A 21,450-nucleotide genomic window follows, 5' to 3' on the forward strand; every position below is an offset into this window, starting at 1 on the left:
GAATTGTTAAATATTTAAAATTATTTTTAAAATATTTATTTTAAAATTAGTAATTATTATTAATGTTTAGTATCAATATTTTAAATTAAAAAAATGCTTTAAAATAAAATTAATTACTTTATCTAAGGAAATTGAAATGTTAACTATTTAAACTAAGTAAAATCTTTAAAAATAATAATAATACTCAATTGCAAGTACTTTAAGTATTATCATTTTTAATTTATATTTAAATCCAATTTTATTCCCTGTAAGTGTGAACTTTTAATATTTATAAACACATTCAATAATTCAGTTTCTCAAAATTAAGTGATTTTAATTATTTGATTGTTAATATATCATTTAATAGTTAGAGTTGTTACTCATAATATAATAGGTGGCCCATTACTAGAGTTTATTGATAAACTTGCAATAAATATGGTTAGGTTGACACACACACACACACACACATATATATATATATATATATATATATATATATATATATATATATATATATATATATATATATATTAGTTTCGATTAGTAATTGCATGAACATATATCAATAAAAGATCCTATAATTAAAACTTTATAAAAAGATTAAAATTACATATGAAATAAAAGTTAATTTGAAATGTTTATTTATTGAATGGTTAAAATTTCCAGTTATTTTTTTATTAGGATGGAAAAAATATCCTGGCTTAAAACTTTTTGCCTCAGCCCTCTCCATCATTTGATCACATGCATATCTCCTAAGAATATCATTGTGGTTCAATTTCCTGCATTTGGAAATATTTTGTTTGTTTTTATTTAATTTAATAACTTTCTTATTCTTTAAACGCTTAATAGTTTCACTGTTTTTAATATACCACTAAATGTTGGTTTGACTATGAAACTGTGATATAATTTAAGTAGACTTTTAAAAATAAATATCAAATCCAATAACACTACATCTGCCTTTTTATTTTCTCTTAAAAATTAGAAATCAAAGTAAAAAGGTTTTGCAAAAAAAAATATAATGTGTTTGATAACTTTATTAGTTAACTTTTTTTATTTTATTCACGCGATTGGTTAGTTTTTTAAGAAGTATTTTTTTTTCAATATTACAAAATATATAATGTGTTTGATAATTTTAATTGACTTTTTTACAAATTCAATTATTAATATTTTGATGTTACTTTTTCCCATAGATCTTATCTAATTTCTAATAAAAAAAAACGAAAACACAGGCTAAGCTTAAGAATGTTAAGAATCTCTAAGATGTGTTAATTTAAACCGATTTTTTTTTTTTTTTGCGAATAATATTTAATTAAAATATTTTTGGTATTTTCTTCTTAATGTGATTGTTGACCTATGTACGATTACAATGATTGATTATTATTTTTTTCTTTAAAAGTCATATTTTCTAAATCATATTCTTTTATATTAACAATATCAAGAAAGAAAGAACAGATAACAAAAAAATTATCATAGATCTTGATAAAAAGAAAAGAAAAAAAAAGAATATATATATATATATATATATAATCTTACACGTTTCTGCCAACATAAACGCAAGCTGGCATGCATGTGAATTATGAAGCATGTCAAGTTTAGAATGATAATTTTGAACCACTTTGGGAGACATACCATTTCTAAGAATATTTGCTGTTTGTGAGGCAATAAATAAAGGAATGGGAAATAACTTTTTTTATGTACATCATAATTAATATTAGTATTTCAATTTGTTATTCACAAATGGTAGTTATTAATATGCATGATTGGTCTGTTATCGCAATATAAAAATCAGAACTAAAATGATAAACATAAAACTCTACAAAAATTATATATTAAGCTTCACAAATAGCTTTAGCTCATGAGGACTTTATATTGTTTCTTGGAAGAATATGAGTTGAGTAGATTATTGTTTACACTTTGAAGAAACTAATGATGATCCTAAGAAGAAGTAATAGTCAAAAGAGAATCTCCAAGAGTTAATACAAGTAATGCATTTTAAGTCACAAAAGCACTTTTAGTTTAATGTGAGTGCATATGAAAACACCTTATACCGGGAACTTTTTAATTCAGTTTAATTTTGAATTAATATCATTTAAAATGTTTGTTTTGGGATAATATTATTTAAATTTGGTGAATTTAAATTTTATTATTTGGATAAAGTATTCTAATTATTTAAATATTAAATAAATGTTACAAATTAAATAATATTAATGTTGATGTTTTTGTATAATTGATTGATTGATATTATTTTTTATCAAGGTTTTTAATATTCTTTTATTTTATATTTGTACATTTTTTTCTTAATTTATGTCAAACAAAATAGTAAAATGATTTTAAAGTTATGAAATGTTAAATCGGACTAGATCCAAGAAAGATAACATCATGTTAGACTTTCGTAAGGCTAAACCGTGTCAATTCAAGTTAAAGTCAAGGCAAGTTGATTTGAGTTCAGGTCGAGTCAAGTCAATATGTGTCCAGTTTGAGCCAAGTAGACTCATGTCCTGGTTGTGTTGAGTTGGCTTAGACCCAAGTTAAGTTAAGTATGTTTGGGTCTAGATTGAGTTGAGTTGGCTTAAGGATGTGTTGAATTGAGTTGGCTCGTGCCCAGGTTGAGCCAAGTTTGTTTGGGCCTAGATCAAGTTAATTAAGCCAGTCCAACCCAAGTAAGTTGAGTCAGTTCAAATTCAGGTTTATCTGAGACTAGGTTAAGTTGAGTTGAGCCATCCCACATTCAGTCAAGTTAGGACGAGTCTAACTGCATTCAAGTTAGGTTGATCCCACATCTAGTCAATTGTGGCTAGGCCTAGGTCTATTATAGTTCAATCAATACCAAGTCCAACCTAACCTAATAAAGACCAAGTTAAGTCGAGCATGCTTGATCCCAAGTTGAGTCAAGTTCATCCAAGCGAGCTTAGTTAAGCCAAGTCAGCTCAAACCTAGGTTAAGTAGAGTTGATGTGGGCCTAAATTAACTTAGGTCAGGGTGGGTCCACATCCATTCGAATCAGGGCCAACCTATATTCATTAGATTTGGACTAGGTTTGGATGGGTCCTAGTTTGAACAAGCACTAGTGTGGTTTTGACTATTTAACTCGCGTTATAGGCCTTGGTTATCAGGAAACCGAAGCATATAATGGCGCAATGAAATTTTTGCAATTCTCGCCACTTTTCGGCCTCAGTTCCCTCAATACCCGAAGCGGAATATACTTTCCTGTCTCGGTTGCGGTAGACCCGCTACCATAAAGCCCTTTAGGCTTCGGTTTCCCTGACTTAAAGCAAAAAATTAATTGGGAGAGGGACATTTGGCCTCGGTTAAAATTGAACCGAAGTCAAAAATCACTATTTTACCTTAGTTAAAATTGAATCGAGGCCAAAAATCACTATTTTACCTCGGTTAAAAATTGAACCGAGGCCATATACCAAATTAGGGATTCAAAACGCGAAGCACTGTTCTTCGTCTCCCACAACGCAACATTCGCGTTTTCTCTCCTCTATCGTGCCTCCTCAGTCCACAACCATCGTCGTCCAGCCTCTATTCACGTTGTCAACCACCGTCGAGCCTCCTTCCACGTTGTTGCAATCATTTGGGTTCCACAATAGCCGCTGGTTCGTCCCATGCAGTCATTGGTTCGTCCCATGCAGTCATTGGTTCATCTCATGCAGCCACCGCGCCAGCCTCCGTCGTGCCACCATTCTATGTCGTCAACAACTCTTTGTTTTCCCCAAACAAAGCTTCTCCACCGTTGCTCCCGTTCCGGCAAGCCACTGTCGCGCTCTGCCACATTCTCCCTACGTGTGGTGGTTAGTTGAAATTCAAAAAATTACGTGATTTCCTTTTTTTTATTTTGTGTTTTATATAATTGTTTTTGCAATTTAGGTTGTTGTTTTTGCATTTTGTTGGGATTTTCTTGGTTTCTATTTTTTTCTCCTATTTTTTTGTATTGTTCCTTGTGTTTTTATGGTTGTGTTCTTTATCAAGTATTGTTGCATTGTGGTGGGACTGTGTAGCTTTCAGGAACGTGAGTACTTTTGCATCCTCCCATTGTTATTCGCTTCACTTTTCATGCTCTCAGGTTCTTATTTTTGTAATATGAGTCTATGAATTTGTAGTATATTGTGTATTAGTTTTATTGTATGTATATGTGATTAATTACTTGTTTAAGTTAATGTCTTATTTTGCAGACATTCAAGAGTACTACACCAATTCCCGCAAAGTCCATCAAGTTTGGTAGGATAACATGTGCAAAATTTATAATTTAGTTGTACAATAATATTGATTAGGATATTAACTTGTGGTTACAAGACACTTTTAAATGTATTTGGATTGTCGATGATGTTATGTTTCATAAAATGTATAGTTTTGTTTTTGGTTTGATATGGTCTGGTTTTCTGAAAAAATATGCAGGTTAAAAAATGTGGGAATAACAAAAAACAAAAAAATTATTTAAAAAGTTAACAGGACATACAGTCTCGGTTCTCATTAGAACCGAGGCAAAAAGTGGGAGTATATGGCCTCGGTTCTCATTAGAACCGAGACATAAAGGTGAGTTTCTGCCTCAGGTAATACCTGAAGCCAAAAGTTGACCCTTTTTGGCCTCGACCTTATATGCCTCAGTTTTGAAACCGAGGTAGAATAGCAAAAATAATTGCTGCTAAATACTCTTTCTGCACTGGTGAAGATCATGTTGGACCTAGCTTGATTAAGTTCAAGTCAAGTTGAGCCAATGTTAGGTTGAGTTGGCCTGGGTCTAGGTCAATCATGTTTGATTAAGTTGAGTTGGAATAAGACACATGTTATGGACATGTCAAACTAAGTTGGGACAGTCTCATGTGAGGTCGAACCAAGTCTATTTGAGCTAAGTCAAGCTGAATTGACCCGAACCTAAATTGACAAAACTAAAAGACCAAATTATGAATTTGAGAATTCAAAAATTTTAGTTCTTACTTTTGTTTAATTGAAATTTGAATTTTTTTAATATTAAATAATTCAATTACTCTAATGAAATTATAAAAATTTCAATTCTTTTAGAACTATTTATCCAAAAACATATTTTTTTTCATAATTTATTTCAAATTCTTTAAAAAAATAAATTACCTTCTTAAATACCTTATCCATATACAAGGTAAGAGTATGACAACAACCTGATGATGTAAATTAAGAGAACATGACAATAATTGGCTTAGAAAAATCACTCTATAGTATATAATAAGTTTAATGTGTGTTAAGTAAATCAACAAGCTTTATGTGGGATGAAGGTTCAAATATAGGATCGTTAAACTCTTTATATTATAGAAATATTATTACGGATCCTAATAGTTCAAGAATTTTTTCATGTGATGACACCATTAACATTTATTCACGTGAATTGTTTATATATTTAGTTTGAAGCCTAAATCCAAGAGCTGAAAATGATATTCCAATTCAAATTAACTACGTTGAAGTCAAATTCAAATGGTGCATATAAACGTGAAACATGTGCTTTGAATAAATGCATTTGGTGTAATCATGAACATGTGTGTGAAACGAACTCATTCATGGATAAAGTTTTGAATCAACAAATTGTTGCCGGATAAATTGCACCATTAATTGGTTATATATAAATATCTACATTTAACAAGGTCTAATTAAAATTGAGTCTTTTGTACTATATTTGTTTTTTTCTTTTGCATATTTTAACTTTGAATTTAAGTTATGTTGTCATTATTTTTTCTTAATTTTAATTCATTATTTTGTATAAGTTATGTTGTCATTATTTATAAAATATAGTATTATGAGATAAATCATAAAAATAATCCTACTCTTTTGAGATAAATTTTCAATTATATAATATAGGTATGTATTTGTTTTTGTGTTTGCTTGTATGTAATAAATAGTTAAATTCTCTTTAGGGTATTAAATAAACTTTTGATTCTTATATTTTAATTTATAATTAAGTTGACAATTTTTTCTCTTATGATTGTGATGTCTTCGTCTCTTTTGATTCTCCCACATTTTTTATGTTTCTAACTATTCAATTGAACTTTTCAAAAATTTTGATCTTCCTAATCTTTGGTATTTAATAAATATAGTTTCTAAATATTTTGTTATGTTGTTTTAGGTGAAAACAAGGGGTAATGTTCAAACAAGTAGAAATCTTACAGATGATTTGATCATAAGTTTTAATAACACTTAAGATCTTATATTGTGTGTTAAAATTATATTTCTTAGTTGTGTTACATACTATAAATGTGTGAATTTAAGTTAAATAAAACGAAACTTATATAACCTCAAGTGATTTGCAAAAAATGTTTTAAAAAGATTTTATAAAGAAATTCAAGAATATGTTAATTGATTATATTGTGTAATAATCAATTATCATCAGGAAAGTAATTGATTATCATTAATATTAATTATTTAATTACTCTTCGATCAAAACAATATACTTTAAAGTCATTGTAAATAATCCATTATCTTTCTAATTAATCTATAAAATGTTTATTTGTTCTATTTCTAAAAAGTTATTGGTTGCATGTTTAATCAATTATCACTTAACATAATTGATTATTTTTTATGAATTGTTTTGTCATGCTTATGTAGATACCTGATTGGGAGGAATGTAATCAATTAGATTTTTTCAATTGTGTTTCAAAGATCAACTAAAAACAAAATAATGAATTATCACTGAACATAATCAATTAAGTCAAAAACTAAAATGTCTTTATGAGAATTCATTAAAAAATTATTTCAAAAGGTTGTCTATCCAACATTTTGTGGTGAAGTATTGACTAATTCAATCCCTAGTATCCATCATAAACAAATGATATATATTTTTATTTCTTTTGTCGATTTTTGTTTAACCTTGTATTGGTGTGTTTATAATAAGATTTTACAAAAGAAAAAAAGGTATGCACTATCTCTTAAGGGTTGTTCTAGGGGTTCTTAGTTGCATTATTTGAAATTGTGATTGCATGTTTCACAAGAGTGTTGTAGTTGTAATTTAAGCATTACTAAATAGTAAAAATAGTTATTATAAGGTTGAGTGATTTATATTGAATGTATAATTGAGAGATTCAAACAAGTTTAAAAGGTATTCTGCAATATCTTTAACCCCCTTCACCTTTATATTTATTGCTTTTTTAAGTTGTAGAAAAATCTACTCTCTTATCAAGTGTTTAACAAAATATTTTGTTAATAGCTAAAAATTAAGAGATACATGTTTTGTTTGTTGATTTGTTGATTAAGTTTCTTTGTTTGTTTTTTATTTATATGTTGTTGTGAGTTAAATTCATTAATGTTTTTGTTTCTACTATTTTTATGCTTTTATATTAAATCATGATTGTAATAACTTTTTGAATGTTAATGAAATGAAAGTTTTACTTTTTTCTAATGCCTAAAGAGGGAGAAGTGTGCATTTTTTTTTTATGTTCACAAAATGTAGAATTTTAATTAAACGACATTAATTAGACCTAAGAGAAACAAATAGGATTAGAAAAATGTTGTCATAAAAATGAAAGAGATTATTCAAAATAGGGAGAGATGCTTAATCAAGTTGAAGCCTGAAAGAGATTTTGATGATGAGTCTCTTATCATAGAAAAAAGAGAGAGTTTGTTGAAAATAGAGAAAGATGCTCAAGCAAGTTGAAGTCTTCAAGATGTTTTTACGATGAGTTTGTAATACATATAAAAAAGATTGTTCAAAATAGGGGAGAAATGATTAACAAGTTGAAGTCCTAAAAATATTTTAATAATGAGCCTTGATGACACTGAGGATTTTATAAGGCGTATTAGAATTACATTTCTTCATTGTATGTTTGTGTTGCATATAGAAAAAAAAATGGATTTAAGATCGAAGAAGCAAAACTTATACAACCTCCGTAGATTTGTAAAAAAGTTTTTGCAAAGTGTTTCACGGATATTTTAAACAAATATATTCACTAGTGCAAAATTGCAGTTTTACCTCGTCTTATAGGTCTCGGTTGGTAAGGAACCGAAGCATATAACGGCACGGTGACATTTTTGCAATTCCAGGCAACTTTTATGCCTCGGTTCAAGAAAAGCCCGAAGCCAAAAGGGGTTATAGGCTTCGGTTCAAAAAAAACCGGTGCCAAAAGGTCCTTATATGCTTCGGTTGAATAGACCCGAAGCCAAAAAGGTGGCTAGAAATTTCAAAAATGCCACTAGCGGTTACGTCTTTGGCCTCGGGTGGCACTGAACCGGGACCAAATAGGGCTATATGCCTCGGTTATTAATTGAACCGAGACCATATAATTTAATTAGGGCACGAACTCGTCTACTTCTTCCTCGCGCGCCGCTGCTCCATCTCTCTCTACGACAACACTCTCCTCACTCTTCCCCTCTGCGCGCACTCTCTATCTCTGAAACTTTTTGTTTTTTTGCCATTGGATTTTTATTGACGAGTTCCACCACCACCCCACACTCGCGTTGCTCGAGAGGCGTGCCGACGGAAGAACTAGTTTACGAAGAGGAGAACAACGCAACATAGAGTCTCCGTCACCCTCGGAACCGTCGCCGCTACAGTCTTCACGAAGTGTTTGAGGGACTCCAAGATCGACAAGAGTCACGTCCACGACGTTGTCATCGTTGGTGGATCCACCAAGATCCCAAAAGTGCAACAACTGTTGCAGGATTTCTTCAACGGGAAAGAGCTTTGCAAGAGCATTAACCCCAACGAGGCTGTGGCATACGGTGCTGTAGTGCAGGCTGCTATTTTGAGCGGCGAGGGGAACGAGAAGGTTAAGGACTTGCTTCTTCTTGATGTTACTCCTCTTAGCCTCGGCATTGAAACTGCAGGGGGCGTGATGACAGTGTTGATTCCGAGGAACACGACAATTGGTCCGCGAGCACCAAGGAAACCAGCCCTCCGGCCGCCGCGACAACGACCGCTCCTGTCCGAGACTCCGACTCTCTGTTTCTCTATTTCTGATTTGTTCTTGGGTGTGAACGTTTGGGGAAGATGAAATGTGAGAGCTTTGTGCTGGGACGGGGGTTCTGATTCGGTGTGATGTTGTATTGCAGGGAAGCTCTTGCAGTTGGTGACAGACTTTTCCGGCGAAGAGGAAAAGGAGGGGGAGGCGGAGGAGGAGGAAGAAGATAAGGAGAATGAGGCGGATGATGGTGGTGACGCGGAGGTCCGTTAAACCTATCATCAAGAACGTGCAGAGGGACATGTCTCGCGAAAAATTTAATTAAAAAAAAATATTTTTACCTATGGCTTCGGTTCATTTAAAACCGAGGCATAAAAGAGACTTTATGGTTTCGGGTAACAACCGAGGCCAAAAGAGGTACATTTTGGCCTCACCCCAATATGCCTCGGTTCCAGACCCGAGGCAAAATGAGGAAAATGACCGGGACAAAAAGCCCTTACTCCACTGGTGATTGTTTAATAATTGATGATAATCAATTATCATTATTAACAATAAATTATTCTTTGATCAACATAGTATACTTCAATAGCCTGTTTTCTCAAATAATAAACTATTTTTCTAGATAGTTGGTTACGTATTAACTTACTCTTTCTCATAAAAGGTTATTTGTTGTGCATTTAATAGATTATCCTTTATTTGTTCTTTCGTGGTGGTGCACATAAACATTAATTGAGTAAATTGTTCTTAAATATGTTTCTAAAAACTACTAAAAACAAAATAATTGATTACCACTTAACATCATTGATTAAGTCAAAATTGAAATGACGTTACAAACACTTCTCAAGATTGTCTTTAAGTGAGAAATATTTTAAGAAGTTCATACTCGTTAACATGTTTATTATCCTTACATAGTACTGAGATGGTTTTTCAATTATATTTGTCAATCACCAAAATTATTTTGCAATTTACTAAACAATGCCTAAAACGTGAGTTATCTAAGAGGTTTACTTATAAAAGGTTTTCTAAAGCTTAAATTAGTGTATCTTGTGTTATTGGGTAATCAATGCTACAACAAAAAGTTATGAAACTTGTGTAATGTCAATGTATTTGTGGGCTTTGAATAGGCTTTCACATGATGGGTCTTTAGTAGCACAATCATATTACATAAATGGGTGATTATTGTTTAATTTGTTTAATTAATGAGTACAGTCAATGTAACATCATTTATTAACATACTTAACCAAGCTTTTTATATTTCATTGGTGGAACATGTCTAACACCTTGATTCTTTTTATACCCCTTCGATTTATGGTGTCCAAGATAATATCGACTTCATGTAGTACATTTATAGACATTGTTGAGAAATGTTCCAAGAACATCATTTTATAATAATTCATTAAAAAAAAATACTTTAGAGGGTTGTCTACTCAATATTTTGCTAAGTATTGACCAACTCAATCCTTAATATCCATCACAAACAAGTGATATATATCTTGATTATTTTGTTTATTTTTATTCAACATTGTATTAATGCGTATGCAAATAGATTTTATGAAAATGTTTGTAATATTTCTTGAGGGTAGTTAAGGGGTTGTTAATTGTATTATTTATAACTGTGATTGCATGTTTAAAAAGACCGTTGTGGTTGTGATATAAACATTTATAAATAACCTTAAAATTTATACTCAATATAGAATTAGTGAGATTCAAACTAGTCTAAAATAAAATATATTATGTAATCTGTTATCCTTGACTTTTATTATTTTTATGTATTCAAATGATAAAAAAAACCCACAAACTCATTAAGTGTTTGAAAAAATATCTATAAAAAAATTTCTTAATAATTAAAAATATTTCAAGGAACTAATTCATCCTCTCTGTCAATTACTAATTTAGTGTTATCTTTTAACAACTTTTAGCAGACATTTTTAAATATTGTTGACAAAACTATCTTTCTTCATTAATATTATTATCTCTTATTTATTTTAATATTATCTAATTTTTGATTAAAAACAAAGAAGAATAATAATATAAGAAATGTTAGTTTTATAAACATAGTTCAAGAAAGGCGACTTGAATTATCACATATTTAAAAAAAAAAAAACTAGAATGAGAATATTATTAAATATATTAATTTTAGAATATTGTTACTTCTAATTAATGCATACAAAGAAATAGGACAAATAAAAAATCCAAGACATAAACAAAGAGAAAAAAAATTGAAACAACATATTTTCATATTGATTCACTATATAAAGTCATACCTAGTTATTCAACCACACCAATTAAGATCACACTATGATTTCAAAATTTTTACAAAACAAACAACCAAATAGTGAAAATAAAAGTAAACAACTAAAACAAACCAAATATTCAATTCTACACAACTTATTACTCTCTTAGTAATACCTATTACTACATTACACTTGGAAACCCTATTCAAGAACATATAAAGGCTAAAATTTAATTGAGAGATAAGAACAATATCACCTAGAACTAAGTCATCACATCAATGAAGAAAAAACTTAGCTAAATCTCCATGTTTTCAAATCAAGATAGTGATTACACAAATGCACAAAAAAAAAAAAGTCTAAAAAACAATTTCCAACATAGTTTGGATTCTTTCTGTAAGTGATTTTAAAAAGAATAATTTTGATTTCATGTGAATTGATTTTAAAATAAGAGATTATATAAAATTCAATTTGTCAAATGGATTAAAATTACAATTCATTTTATTAGTTTTACTTATTAGTTAAAATGTTAAAATTACAATTCATTCTATTAACTTGTCATTTTAATTAGAACATAAGTGTACAAAATAAATGTTTAATATATTAAAAACCCGTTTTAATAGATTAAAAAAAATAGATTTGCATATGATTTTTAATGATTCAAATAGATTAAAATATTACCTAATCAATGACAATACTTCATAAATCCAAACCAACAAAATTTTAATAAATTAAAAACACCTCTAAAACGATTAAAAAAAAAAAACTACCTATCACTAATAAAAACTCCAATAAATAAAAAAAAAGTTGTACAGGTGTAACGAATGATCAAATAATTAAAAAGTAAACTTACATTAAGTCCTAATAATAAAAACAACTTAAAATACTTCTAAGTATTCAAGAATTTTCAAAAAAGTTATGTGAATGGTTGGATTCGTTAAATATACAAATTATAACTCTAAGACGAAAAATCCTTTTAATATTTGATTTTTTATTATTATTATTGGCAAATATAAAAGAAAAGATATTATAATGCAAATCTTGACAAACTAGTATTCTTATCATCCTTATCGATTTTTGTTGTCTTAGAAAAAAAAATAATTGTAAGGATTTATGTGAATTATCATATTTTTTCATTGACATAATTATTTTTCAAACAATTTTTTATTTAAAAAATATCAATAAAACAACTTACTAAAATAAACAATAAGTTTTGTAAACATCAAAGTTGGAAAAAAAAATATTTACGATGAAAACAGTATGTAAACATTTATTTGGGATAAAAAGAACTACCTTATCACTTACAATAAGCTACGAATGAATCGTATTATTTAATGTACATCAATAACAGAACATAGTAGAAATTACTTTTTTATTAAATACTACAATAATAAAAAAATTAATTAAGGTTCATATGTAAAATATAATTTTTGAGGAACAAAAAGTTATTTTAGACAAAATAATAATACAAAAGTAGTGAGAGATTCGCTTCCGCGCTCATCGGATATCCGTTACCTGTTTCATTTTCCTTTTACAATTATTTATTTATTTTTCTATTTTATTTTACTTAATTTTTATTTTTTGTTTTTTTTCTCTCTCCTCTCTTTCTATCTCTGCGATTAAAACCCTAATTTTGCTCTCTCTTAACTTCTTCTTCTCTCGAATTCGAAGCTCTCTCTTTTTCTCTCATGGCGCCGGCGCATGAAGAGAACCCTTACGAAGGCGGCGGCGGGGGGTTTGGCAAGTTCCGTAAAAGACCCTTACGCAAAACTCAAACGACGCCGTATGATCGTCCACCGACAGCGCTGCGAAACCCTAACCGAAACAACGGTTGGTTCTCAAAGCTCGTCGATCCCGCGCAGAGACTAATCGCTTCCAGCGCTCACAAACTCTTCGGCTCGCTTTTCCTCAAACGCCTTCCCGCACCACCAGGACCAGCAGCAGCAGCACCAACACCACAAGGTTTCTCTCTGAACACATTATCAATTAATTTAAATTGATACCTTATAATTTAGGTTTTTCTTTTGCATGTGTTTTTTATTTATTTCACTATAATATTATCTCTTTCGGCGTTGTTAGTGCTGACAATTAATAATGTCAATGTGTTCAATTTTTAAAGCATTTAAGGCGGGATTTGGATAATTATTATCACTATTATTGTGTGTACATTTCTGAACTAATTGAATTTTAGTTCATGGAATCTTAATTGTCTAAAAGCATGAGAATTTTGCGCTATGTTACGTGTTTCTGAACATTTGTGAAAAAATCCTGTTGTGTGATACTGTGTATCCTGTTACTAAATTATAAAACTTGTCTTATATAACAAGATGGTGCTGTAATTTAATGTGATGGAAATGCGGGTTTTAAATTGAGTTTGGTGTATTGAGGATGTGGGTGAAAGGATAGAATGAAACTGGGTGTGTGTAAACGAAGGAAACTCTCTTCTTCACTTAGAATGTTGGCATGGAGCACAAGGTCGGGATTTTTGTTTTTTGAGTTTACAGGAAGTGGTTGCTTTCTAGAGAAAAGTGCATGTGGGGGTTTGGGAACTAGATTCTGCATCCCTGAACCGATTTGGCTTGGCTTTGGGTTGGTTGTAGAGTTGTAGATTCTCTCAGTGGTTTCCATCATTTGTAACGTGGAATTAGTTTGTAAACAGTATCTATAAGAATGTAAGTAGTGTGGTATAATTTGTGCTATTAAGCCTTTGTTTGCTTGGGAAGAAAGAAATCCGCCGGAAGGAAAGAGGAGAAATGTGTCAGAAATAAGTGGAAGATGGGTTTGTTTGGTTGAAGTGAAATAGGGTGGAAAGAGGGAGGAAATTAATGAGAATGTAAAGGTGTATGTATGTGTTTGATTTGAAAGAAACTAAAGAAGAAAGATAAAATAAGTTATTATTATTAATAATAATTTCATTATTAATATATTTTTAATATTAGCATTTATCATTTTATTATCAATATTATTTTTGTCATTAACTATGAATATTGATTATTTTTTTGAATGTTATATGTTATATTTATTATTTAGTATTTTAAAATGATATTATTTCTATTATAATAAATAAATTAATAGAACAGGTAAAGTTTCTGCAAAGGAGGAGAGGGGGTTTGGTGTTTTGTCTGCACAAGAGACAAAGGCGACGGGATGGGTGACGTAATGTTAAATTGTGCAGGGAAGGGGTTGGATGTATATATAAAGATACAATGAGAAATGCAGTTGGTTCAACAGTGTGTAATATTGAAAGTTTTGATTATTGGACCCATTGGAATTTACACATTCCATTTATTTCTGGTTTTCTAAAGCATCTTATTCCATCATTTTCTTTCCTTTTCTTTCATCTCATCATCTTTCTACACATACAAACATGCTGCAAATGGTTTGTGTTGCTTATCTAATTTCAAAGTTGAGAGTAGGAAAGTGTAAATGAGAAATGGGAATCAATGCTATGAAATTTTTCTCTGGGCTTTCTGCTTTCCCTATTTTTCATTTTGGGAACCAATGCCCATGTAACTTGTTAGTTGTAAATTTTATGTGAATTTTCATTTTTTTAATTTCCTTTTTATTTTGTTTGCTGTTCTCTGATATTTGAGTGAGAAATATGATTCCTTTTTTTATTTATGGTATATATATTTTGGCACAGAAGTAGTACAGGAAGTGAGGGACCATCACCAGGAAACAGCTCTCATTGTAAGTAGACATGCTTTACATCTTATATGTGTTCGCTTCTCCTTATGAATAGTATTTTGGGTGTTGATAAGCATGCATTTCTACTGTGCTGCTAGTAATTCGTTGGCTTCTTCATTATTAAATTACAGCATAAAATTACCCAGTTATGAAGATTGAGTAATAGTGAAGCTTTACTTTTTTCTCTTGATTATTGATACACTATTTTTTTTTTGTTGACAAATCATTATTGAGAGCTCAGACTCTTCGATGATTATTTTGTCTCTCTTTCAAAGGAATATAATTTTGAATGTATAATATGCCAAGATGGATAGTTTTCACTGGAAATTCAAAACATGTTCAATTGATTTGGTTGAATAACTCTGCTCCTTGTTTGTTAAATTAATTGGGGTGCCTACCGAACTTCATATCGTAGCTCTGCCCCAAAGAGCCGATTCTAGAGGACTTTCACTAAATGACACCTCACTTAGCAGCACTTTCCGAGACATCAACAATTAGCTCTAATATTAATTGATAAGTAGTACCCATGCACTTGGGGAAGCTACCCTCAAAAGCTAGCTACTTAGGTGGGATAACCAAACTCTTAAATGCTCCATGAGCATCTCATACTACTTGAAGTGGGACTTAGGCAACCTAAAATACCCACGTTGCTATTATTGCTACTAATATTTGATTCTTGTCTTTTATGCCATGTTTATTGATATTAGTTCCTGTTATTGTTGTTGTGATTATCATTTTGTTTTTCTGTTTGAGGAATAGGTTGGAAATGAATACTCGGGCAAGCAAAAAGGAGTAGTAGGTGAAACTAGTATTCAAAGTTCTGATGGAGATGGATTAACTGAACTTGAGAAACTGCTGAAGCAAAAAACTTTCACCAGGTATTTTTCTATGACGTGCATGACTGCCTGTAGCACCGCTGATTCTGGTGTTGGGTTGATCTGTCTGTGTCTAGTACTTCCTTCCAACATATAACTTAGTTGTATCTTTATGATGTGGATTGGTGGTACGATCCTTTGGTTCTTAACAGAGCCAATGTTGCCCCTTGATCATGTAGTTGAGCCCACTTCATTCATAGTATGTGTAGTGATTGGTGGTTGTTTGTGATTTGCACAAGCTGCAATATTTATTGAATTTATGGACTTCTTGTTTTGAAACTTGCACTTTGCATCTTCTGTATTCCATTGCAAATTTGTTTCATTTTGTAGTATTACAACATTCCTTTTAGGACAAGTTTGAATGTAATAAAATTATATTATTCCACAGATCAGAGATAGAGCATTTGACCGAAGTTATGCGATCAAGAACTGTTGGTTCTTCTGTTGAGGAAGAAAGGAAGAGCAGAGAAGTGATTCCGTCAGATCCAATTTTACCTCGTGCACAAAGGGAAGAATATCCCAAAACTCCAGCAGTAGAAAATGTGATGGATCTTGTTTCAACCCCATACGTTGCGAAGGTTACTTCAAATGTATGATCATTTGCTTCATACCTATCTTTCATACATGTTTCATTGTAATTGTAAAATTATTAATTACCTGTTTTGTTTCATCTGTCTTCTTATATTATGCCTACAGGTTTCTGTTGATGATATTGCTTCCCCTGCTGAGCTTGCCAAGGCTTACATGGGTAGCAGGTCTTCAAAGTTATCACCATCAATGTTAGGCTTGCGAAGTTCTCCCAGGGAGGATCCTACACTACTGAAAAGTCAAAATTTTGCTCAAAAATCACCTATTATGTCAATTGTGCCAAGGACTACTACCCTTACCAGGGTTCATGAAAATGGTTTTGTGACTCCAAGATCTCGTGGCAGATCAGCAATATATAATATGGCTCGAACACCTTATTCAAGGGTTCATCCAGGCTCTCTACCCAAGGTTTGCCCGTTTACTGAATGATATTTTTTATCATTATGTATCTGGTGTTGAAATTTATTTGGTTTCTCTTACAGGGTACCAGTGTTGCTGTTGAAGGTGAGCCATCATCTTCAGCTCAGCATGTAACTGATCATCATATGCTTTCTGGATCTAAACAAGGGGTACTGATTCATATGATTGCAAGTCCTATTGTTTTTAGTTCATTTGTTTAAGATCTCTCGGGGATATTTTATTGGATTTTTCCTTATTTTCCCTCCTTTTTTTTTTGCAGCTATTAAAACGTAGAAGTTCTGTATTAGATAATGATATAGGATCTTTTGGTCCTATACGCAGAATCCGTCACAAGTCTAATCTTCTATCTTCTAATAGATTGACCTCATCTCATTTGGGAAACCCTCATTCTATAGATAGGAGTGTAGTTGGTACTGATGCTGCTCAACAACCCTCATCTTCCATGCAGAAGCCTAATCTGCTGGGTGAAGTTAGGCATACACATTCAAAATTGTCTGCAGAAACTGTAGATAACACCATGCCTAGTACCAGCATTCCTCCTTTACCCTCAAAGTCTAGTGAGATGGCTTCAAAAATACTTCAGCAGCTTGATAAGTTGGTTTCTCCTAAAGAAAAATCCCCAACAAAGTTGTCTTCATCCATGCTACGAGGGCAAGCTCTTCGAAGTATGGAGACAGTAGATTCATCAAAATTCCTGGATAACATTAGGGATAATGAATTGGATGGCACACTTAAAAATATGTCTGCTGGTGCTCCAAGGTTAAAATCAAAAATAGATGAAACTGAAAATGGTTCTTCAAAACTGGTTGCTTCTACTGATGCTACTGTTGATGCAAATGCAACAGTCCCAAGGAAACAAGATATTTCTATTTTAAAATCTGGAGATTCCTCTGGAAAAAAAGCAGGGTATCATTCTCCACAGAAAAACAAGGCATTCCATATGAGTGCACCCGAGGTTTGTGATTTTGCTTTTTTAATTTCTTTGCGATGATTTTATTTTATTCCCCCCCCCCCCCAATAATGATTATTGAAGCAGTTGCCAGGAAGTGTTCTTAAATACTTAAGATTTTTTATTTGACAAACTAAACTGAATGGCTTTTCAAATGAAAAAGGCGATTCAATATGTCACCATGATTATTCACTGTTGTTTTTGTACTCTATCTCTTGTAAAGGATTATCTGGAGCTGGATGAAGATGCCAGTCCTAATGGAGCTGTGTCTCCTTTCTCTACATCGGGGAAGGAAACTGCCGTCTCCACTGCTTTGGCTGATAAAACTGCCTCTTCTATTGAACCAACTGTACTGGAGAAAACCCCGGGTTCATCTGTGCTGGTGCCGTCCAAAATTTTTACTGTAGATGGTAAACCTCACGTTAGGACAGCTGATGGGTCTACTGTTGAAGAGAAGGTTGATGTATCACCCTATATAACTTCATCTGTCTCTGATCCTATTGTTAAGCCAACTACAGGTGCAATTACAGCAGCTTCTAACACAAGTTTAGGCTCCAACAAGTCTACTACACCTAATGGATCAGTTGCTAATTCTCCCCTGTTTAACTTTGGGAATAAAGTTGTTCCATCAACTGAGCTGACAGCTGCTGTTGCTCCATCAAAGGACTCTACTAAGCCTAGTCCACTATTTGGTTTAGAGAAGGTTGCATCGTCAAAAGAGCCAGGTACTGAGGCTCCTTTGGTTAATTCTGGCTTCAACAAAGTTGTTGACAAGGTTCCCCAAGTACCGTTTACTTTCTCCTCATCTGGTGGTGAATCTACTGTGTTTAAATTTGGCTCTTCTTCTGACTCAAAGCCAAAAAGCTTGATCAGGTTAGCATATGTAATTTTGGCTTGCATTTAAATCTCAATAGATCTTTTACTCGCATAGGGTATTTTTATTGTGGCTTAAATTATACTTTCATATTTAGAGTGAAATTTGAACTTGTGTCTGCGTTTTGCAAATTGACCCGGATCTTTGTTATTTATATGTTTTTCTTGATTCACTGTTCAATTGAAATTGGAATGATATATGAAGGCATTTACATTATATTCAGTGAAGTACCTCAACAATCAGTTGACTAAATGTCTTCTTCATTTGCAGCTCAAGTCCTGTTGATTCAATGCCAAAACTTGAACTAGAAAATGCTGGTGCTAAGTCTAATACTATATTCACTGGTTTCACAGCCAAGTCGTCTGAACCAGCTGTTTCTTCAGCATTGATGCCATCATCTACAAATATATTTACTTTTGGAAACAGTTCAAATCTAAACGCTGTACCTGCTGCTTCAAGCCCCTCTCCATTTTCCTCTGTTGTTACAAACAATTTTACAGATCAGAATATATTTAGTAGCTCATCACTTGCAGCAAGCAACGGCAGCAATAGTGCCACTGTAACCTCCACTAGCCCTTGCACTACAAGTAGCACCCCTGCCATAGTTGCAGTGACTAATAACAGTTCCTCCTCCCAAGTGCCATCTTTATCTCCCACAACTTCAGTTTTCAAATTTGGATCTACTCCTTTACCATCAACAAGTTTACCTGTATCATCATCTTCTGGCTCAGAACCACTGGAAAACAAGAACAGCATTTTTGGGAGCTCTTCTGCTTCAGTTGGAATCACAGGGAGTGGCATTGTTGGCTTTAATTCCTCAGTAGCGACTACTGGAAGTAGCCAGTCTCTGGGTTCTATCATGGGCACTACAAGTGGGTCTGTTCCTGGTAGTCTGGCATCTTCTGTTACCAGTGTGTTTCCAACTTCTTCTGAGACTCAGTCAGTACCATTTAGTTCATCTGCATCAGCCCCATTATTTGGGTTGACTGGGAGCACAGGTTTTGCTTCAGGCAGTTCATTGTTTTCCTCTAGTTCCGCCACAAACGTTTTCAACGCGGGTACAACTTCAGGGCAGAGTACCCCTGCCGCTTCTTCAGAAGCCAATGCTGTTAGTTCCAGTAGTGGCACAACTTCTTCTGTGTTTGGGGTTTCAAGTTGGCAGCCCAACAAGTCTGTATTTGGGTCTTCATTTACTTCAGCATCTACACCTTCCTCTGGGTTTTCCTTTGGTTCATCTTTTAATTCATCATCTTCATCTACCCCTGGGTTTTCCTTTGGATCATCCACACCTAATGTTACTTCTACCAGTTCTCCCATGATGTTTGGATCCTCTGCTGTTGCATCAACTCCTCAGTTTTCATTCACTTCTGCTACAGCTACTACCAACACCCAGCCTGCTTTTGGAAGTTCTAGTCCTGTATTCTCATTTGGTTCAGCTCCTGTTAATAACGATCAGATGAACATGGAGGACAGTATGGCCGAGGACATAGTTCAAGCAACTCCACCAGCAAATCCACCCACAACTCCTGTGTTTGGCCAACAACCTGCACCTGCCCCACTTCAATCAAATTTTGCATTTGGAGCATCAGCTCCAACAGCGGCGGCTACTCCTTTCCAGTTTGGGAGTCAACAGAACATCGCACCTCAGAATCCATCTCCATTTCAAGCTTCTGGCAGTCTTGAATTTAATGCTGGAGGGAGTTTCTCATTGGGCACTGGTGGCGGTGACAAGTCTGGTCGAAAATTTGTGAAAGTTAAGCATAGGCAGCGGAAGAAGTAAGACTATTTGTTGATGAAAATGGTTTTTTCCGTCGCTGCTGCAGGCTTTATTAATGCTACAAATTAATAAGCTCTAAGGCGAGTGATCTCTGAATTTCTGTCCGGATAAGTGACGCTATTGAAAGTAAATCAGGTGCAATGTTGTCAATCTCGTTTGTCTTGCTTCTTGCTGGGTGCAAGACAATTTTTCACAATTTTGTATTACTATGATATGGTTGAACATAATCTGTGCTCTACTTGTAATGGTTTTAGGTCATAGTACTAAATCAAAGATTTGGTCAGTTATGTTCACAAAATCCCTGTATTCTCGTTACTTGTATCATAGCCAGAAATAGGCATGAATTTATGGCTTAGCTGGTTCTGAAATAACTTACAATTCAAGTGAGTAAGCTTTGAATGATTATTAGCTAGCTAGTAGGTCTTTTATTTTTTCCATTTATTTTAGCATCAAGTTTTGTTTGTTCACTGACAACGAGGTGGTGGTTTATTTTGGGCTATTCCATCAATGGTGGCATTTTCTTGTCAAATTTTGGTGTTTCGTTTAAAGCTAGATATATCTTTCAGCTATTCCTAATCGCGAGAGTTTATAGTAGGAATCAATACTGTGGTGTTCTAGTTTACATATGATAAACAGTTTAGTTCCTAAATTTATTTCCTTTGTTATTTTTACTATTTATTATTGAAAAGATACATGTTCAGTTTATACCAGGTATAAATTACATTTTTAGTAAATTTTTATAGAATGTACATTTATCAAATCTAAATGTTAAATGTAATATTCTTGTTAATTATTTTATGCATATGATAGATAATTTTTAAATTATCTGGAAGTTTTTTTTCCAGCTTAAATGGCCTATTTGGTCTTTTGTAAATTTGTTCATTTAGGAATTCCATAATTAATTTTTATTTTTGATTCTATGAATTATATCAGTTAAGGGAAATTTATTTGTATAAAATGACATTTTTTTCTCAATATTTTTCTCTATTCAGGTTTGACACTCTTTTCCTAGCAACATTGGTGAAACTCCCTTTATCCATGATGAGTGTGCAGGTTTAATATATCATTAATCATTTCAAAAGAATTTGAATTTTTTAAAATCCATTTTAACATGGTAAAGCCTGATCATCAATACATCTCTTTCGATTGAATATACTTCACATTATTTATCATTTTCCCTTAAGGAAGAAGACTAATATTTTCTAATAA

The 21,450-nt window shown here is 32.5% G+C and overlaps 1 protein-coding gene across 2 annotated transcripts; it reads left to right on the forward strand.

The window, feature by feature from the left end:
- Nucleotides 1-12,680: 12,680 nt before the first annotated feature.
- On the forward strand, nucleotides 12,681-20,653 carry LOC114192306 (nuclear pore complex protein NUP1-like). 2 transcript variants are annotated; one of them, XM_028081993.2, is made up of 9 exons: nucleotides 12,681-13,033; nucleotides 14,715-14,761; nucleotides 15,518-15,636; nucleotides 16,022-16,223; nucleotides 16,330-16,629; nucleotides 16,704-16,790; nucleotides 16,901-17,596; nucleotides 17,814-18,463; nucleotides 18,735-20,653. In XM_028081993.2, the coding sequence occupies exons 1-9, from the start codon at nucleotides 12,760-12,762 to the stop codon at nucleotides 20,242-20,244; spliced, it is 3,885 nt and encodes a 1,294-aa protein (XP_027937794.2). In that variant the 5' UTR covers nucleotides 12,681-12,759; the 3' UTR covers nucleotides 20,245-20,653. The 2 variants fall into 2 exon arrangements, with proteins under 2 accessions (XP_027937794.2, XP_027937795.2); XM_028081994.2 differs by having other exon boundaries at nucleotides 14,718-14,761.
- The last annotated feature ends 797 nt before the right edge of the window (nucleotides 20,654-21,450 follow it).

Source organism: Vigna unguiculata, chromosome 7 (assembly GCF_037176805.1).
Source record: "Vigna unguiculata cultivar grain cowpea cultivar isolate G323 ecotype 2 chromosome 7, ASM3717680v1, whole genome shotgun sequence".
NCBI lineage: Eukaryota > Viridiplantae > Streptophyta > Magnoliopsida > Fabales > Fabaceae > Vigna > Vigna unguiculata.

Bases quoted from the DNA above. Each gene is read 5' to 3' on its own strand.
- LOC114192306 (XM_028081993.2), top strand. From the start codon at position 12,760: ATGGCGCCGGCGCATGAAGAGAACCCTTACGAAGGCGGCGGCGGGGGG. The intron at 13,034-14,714 runs GTTTCTCTCTGA...ATTTTGGCACAG, and splicing joins AGCAGCACCAACACCACAAG to AAGTAGTACAGGAAGTGAGG. The intron at 16,791-16,900 runs GTACTGATTCAT...TTTTTTTTGCAG, and splicing joins TTTCTGGATCTAAACAAGGG to CTATTAAAACGTAGAAGTTC.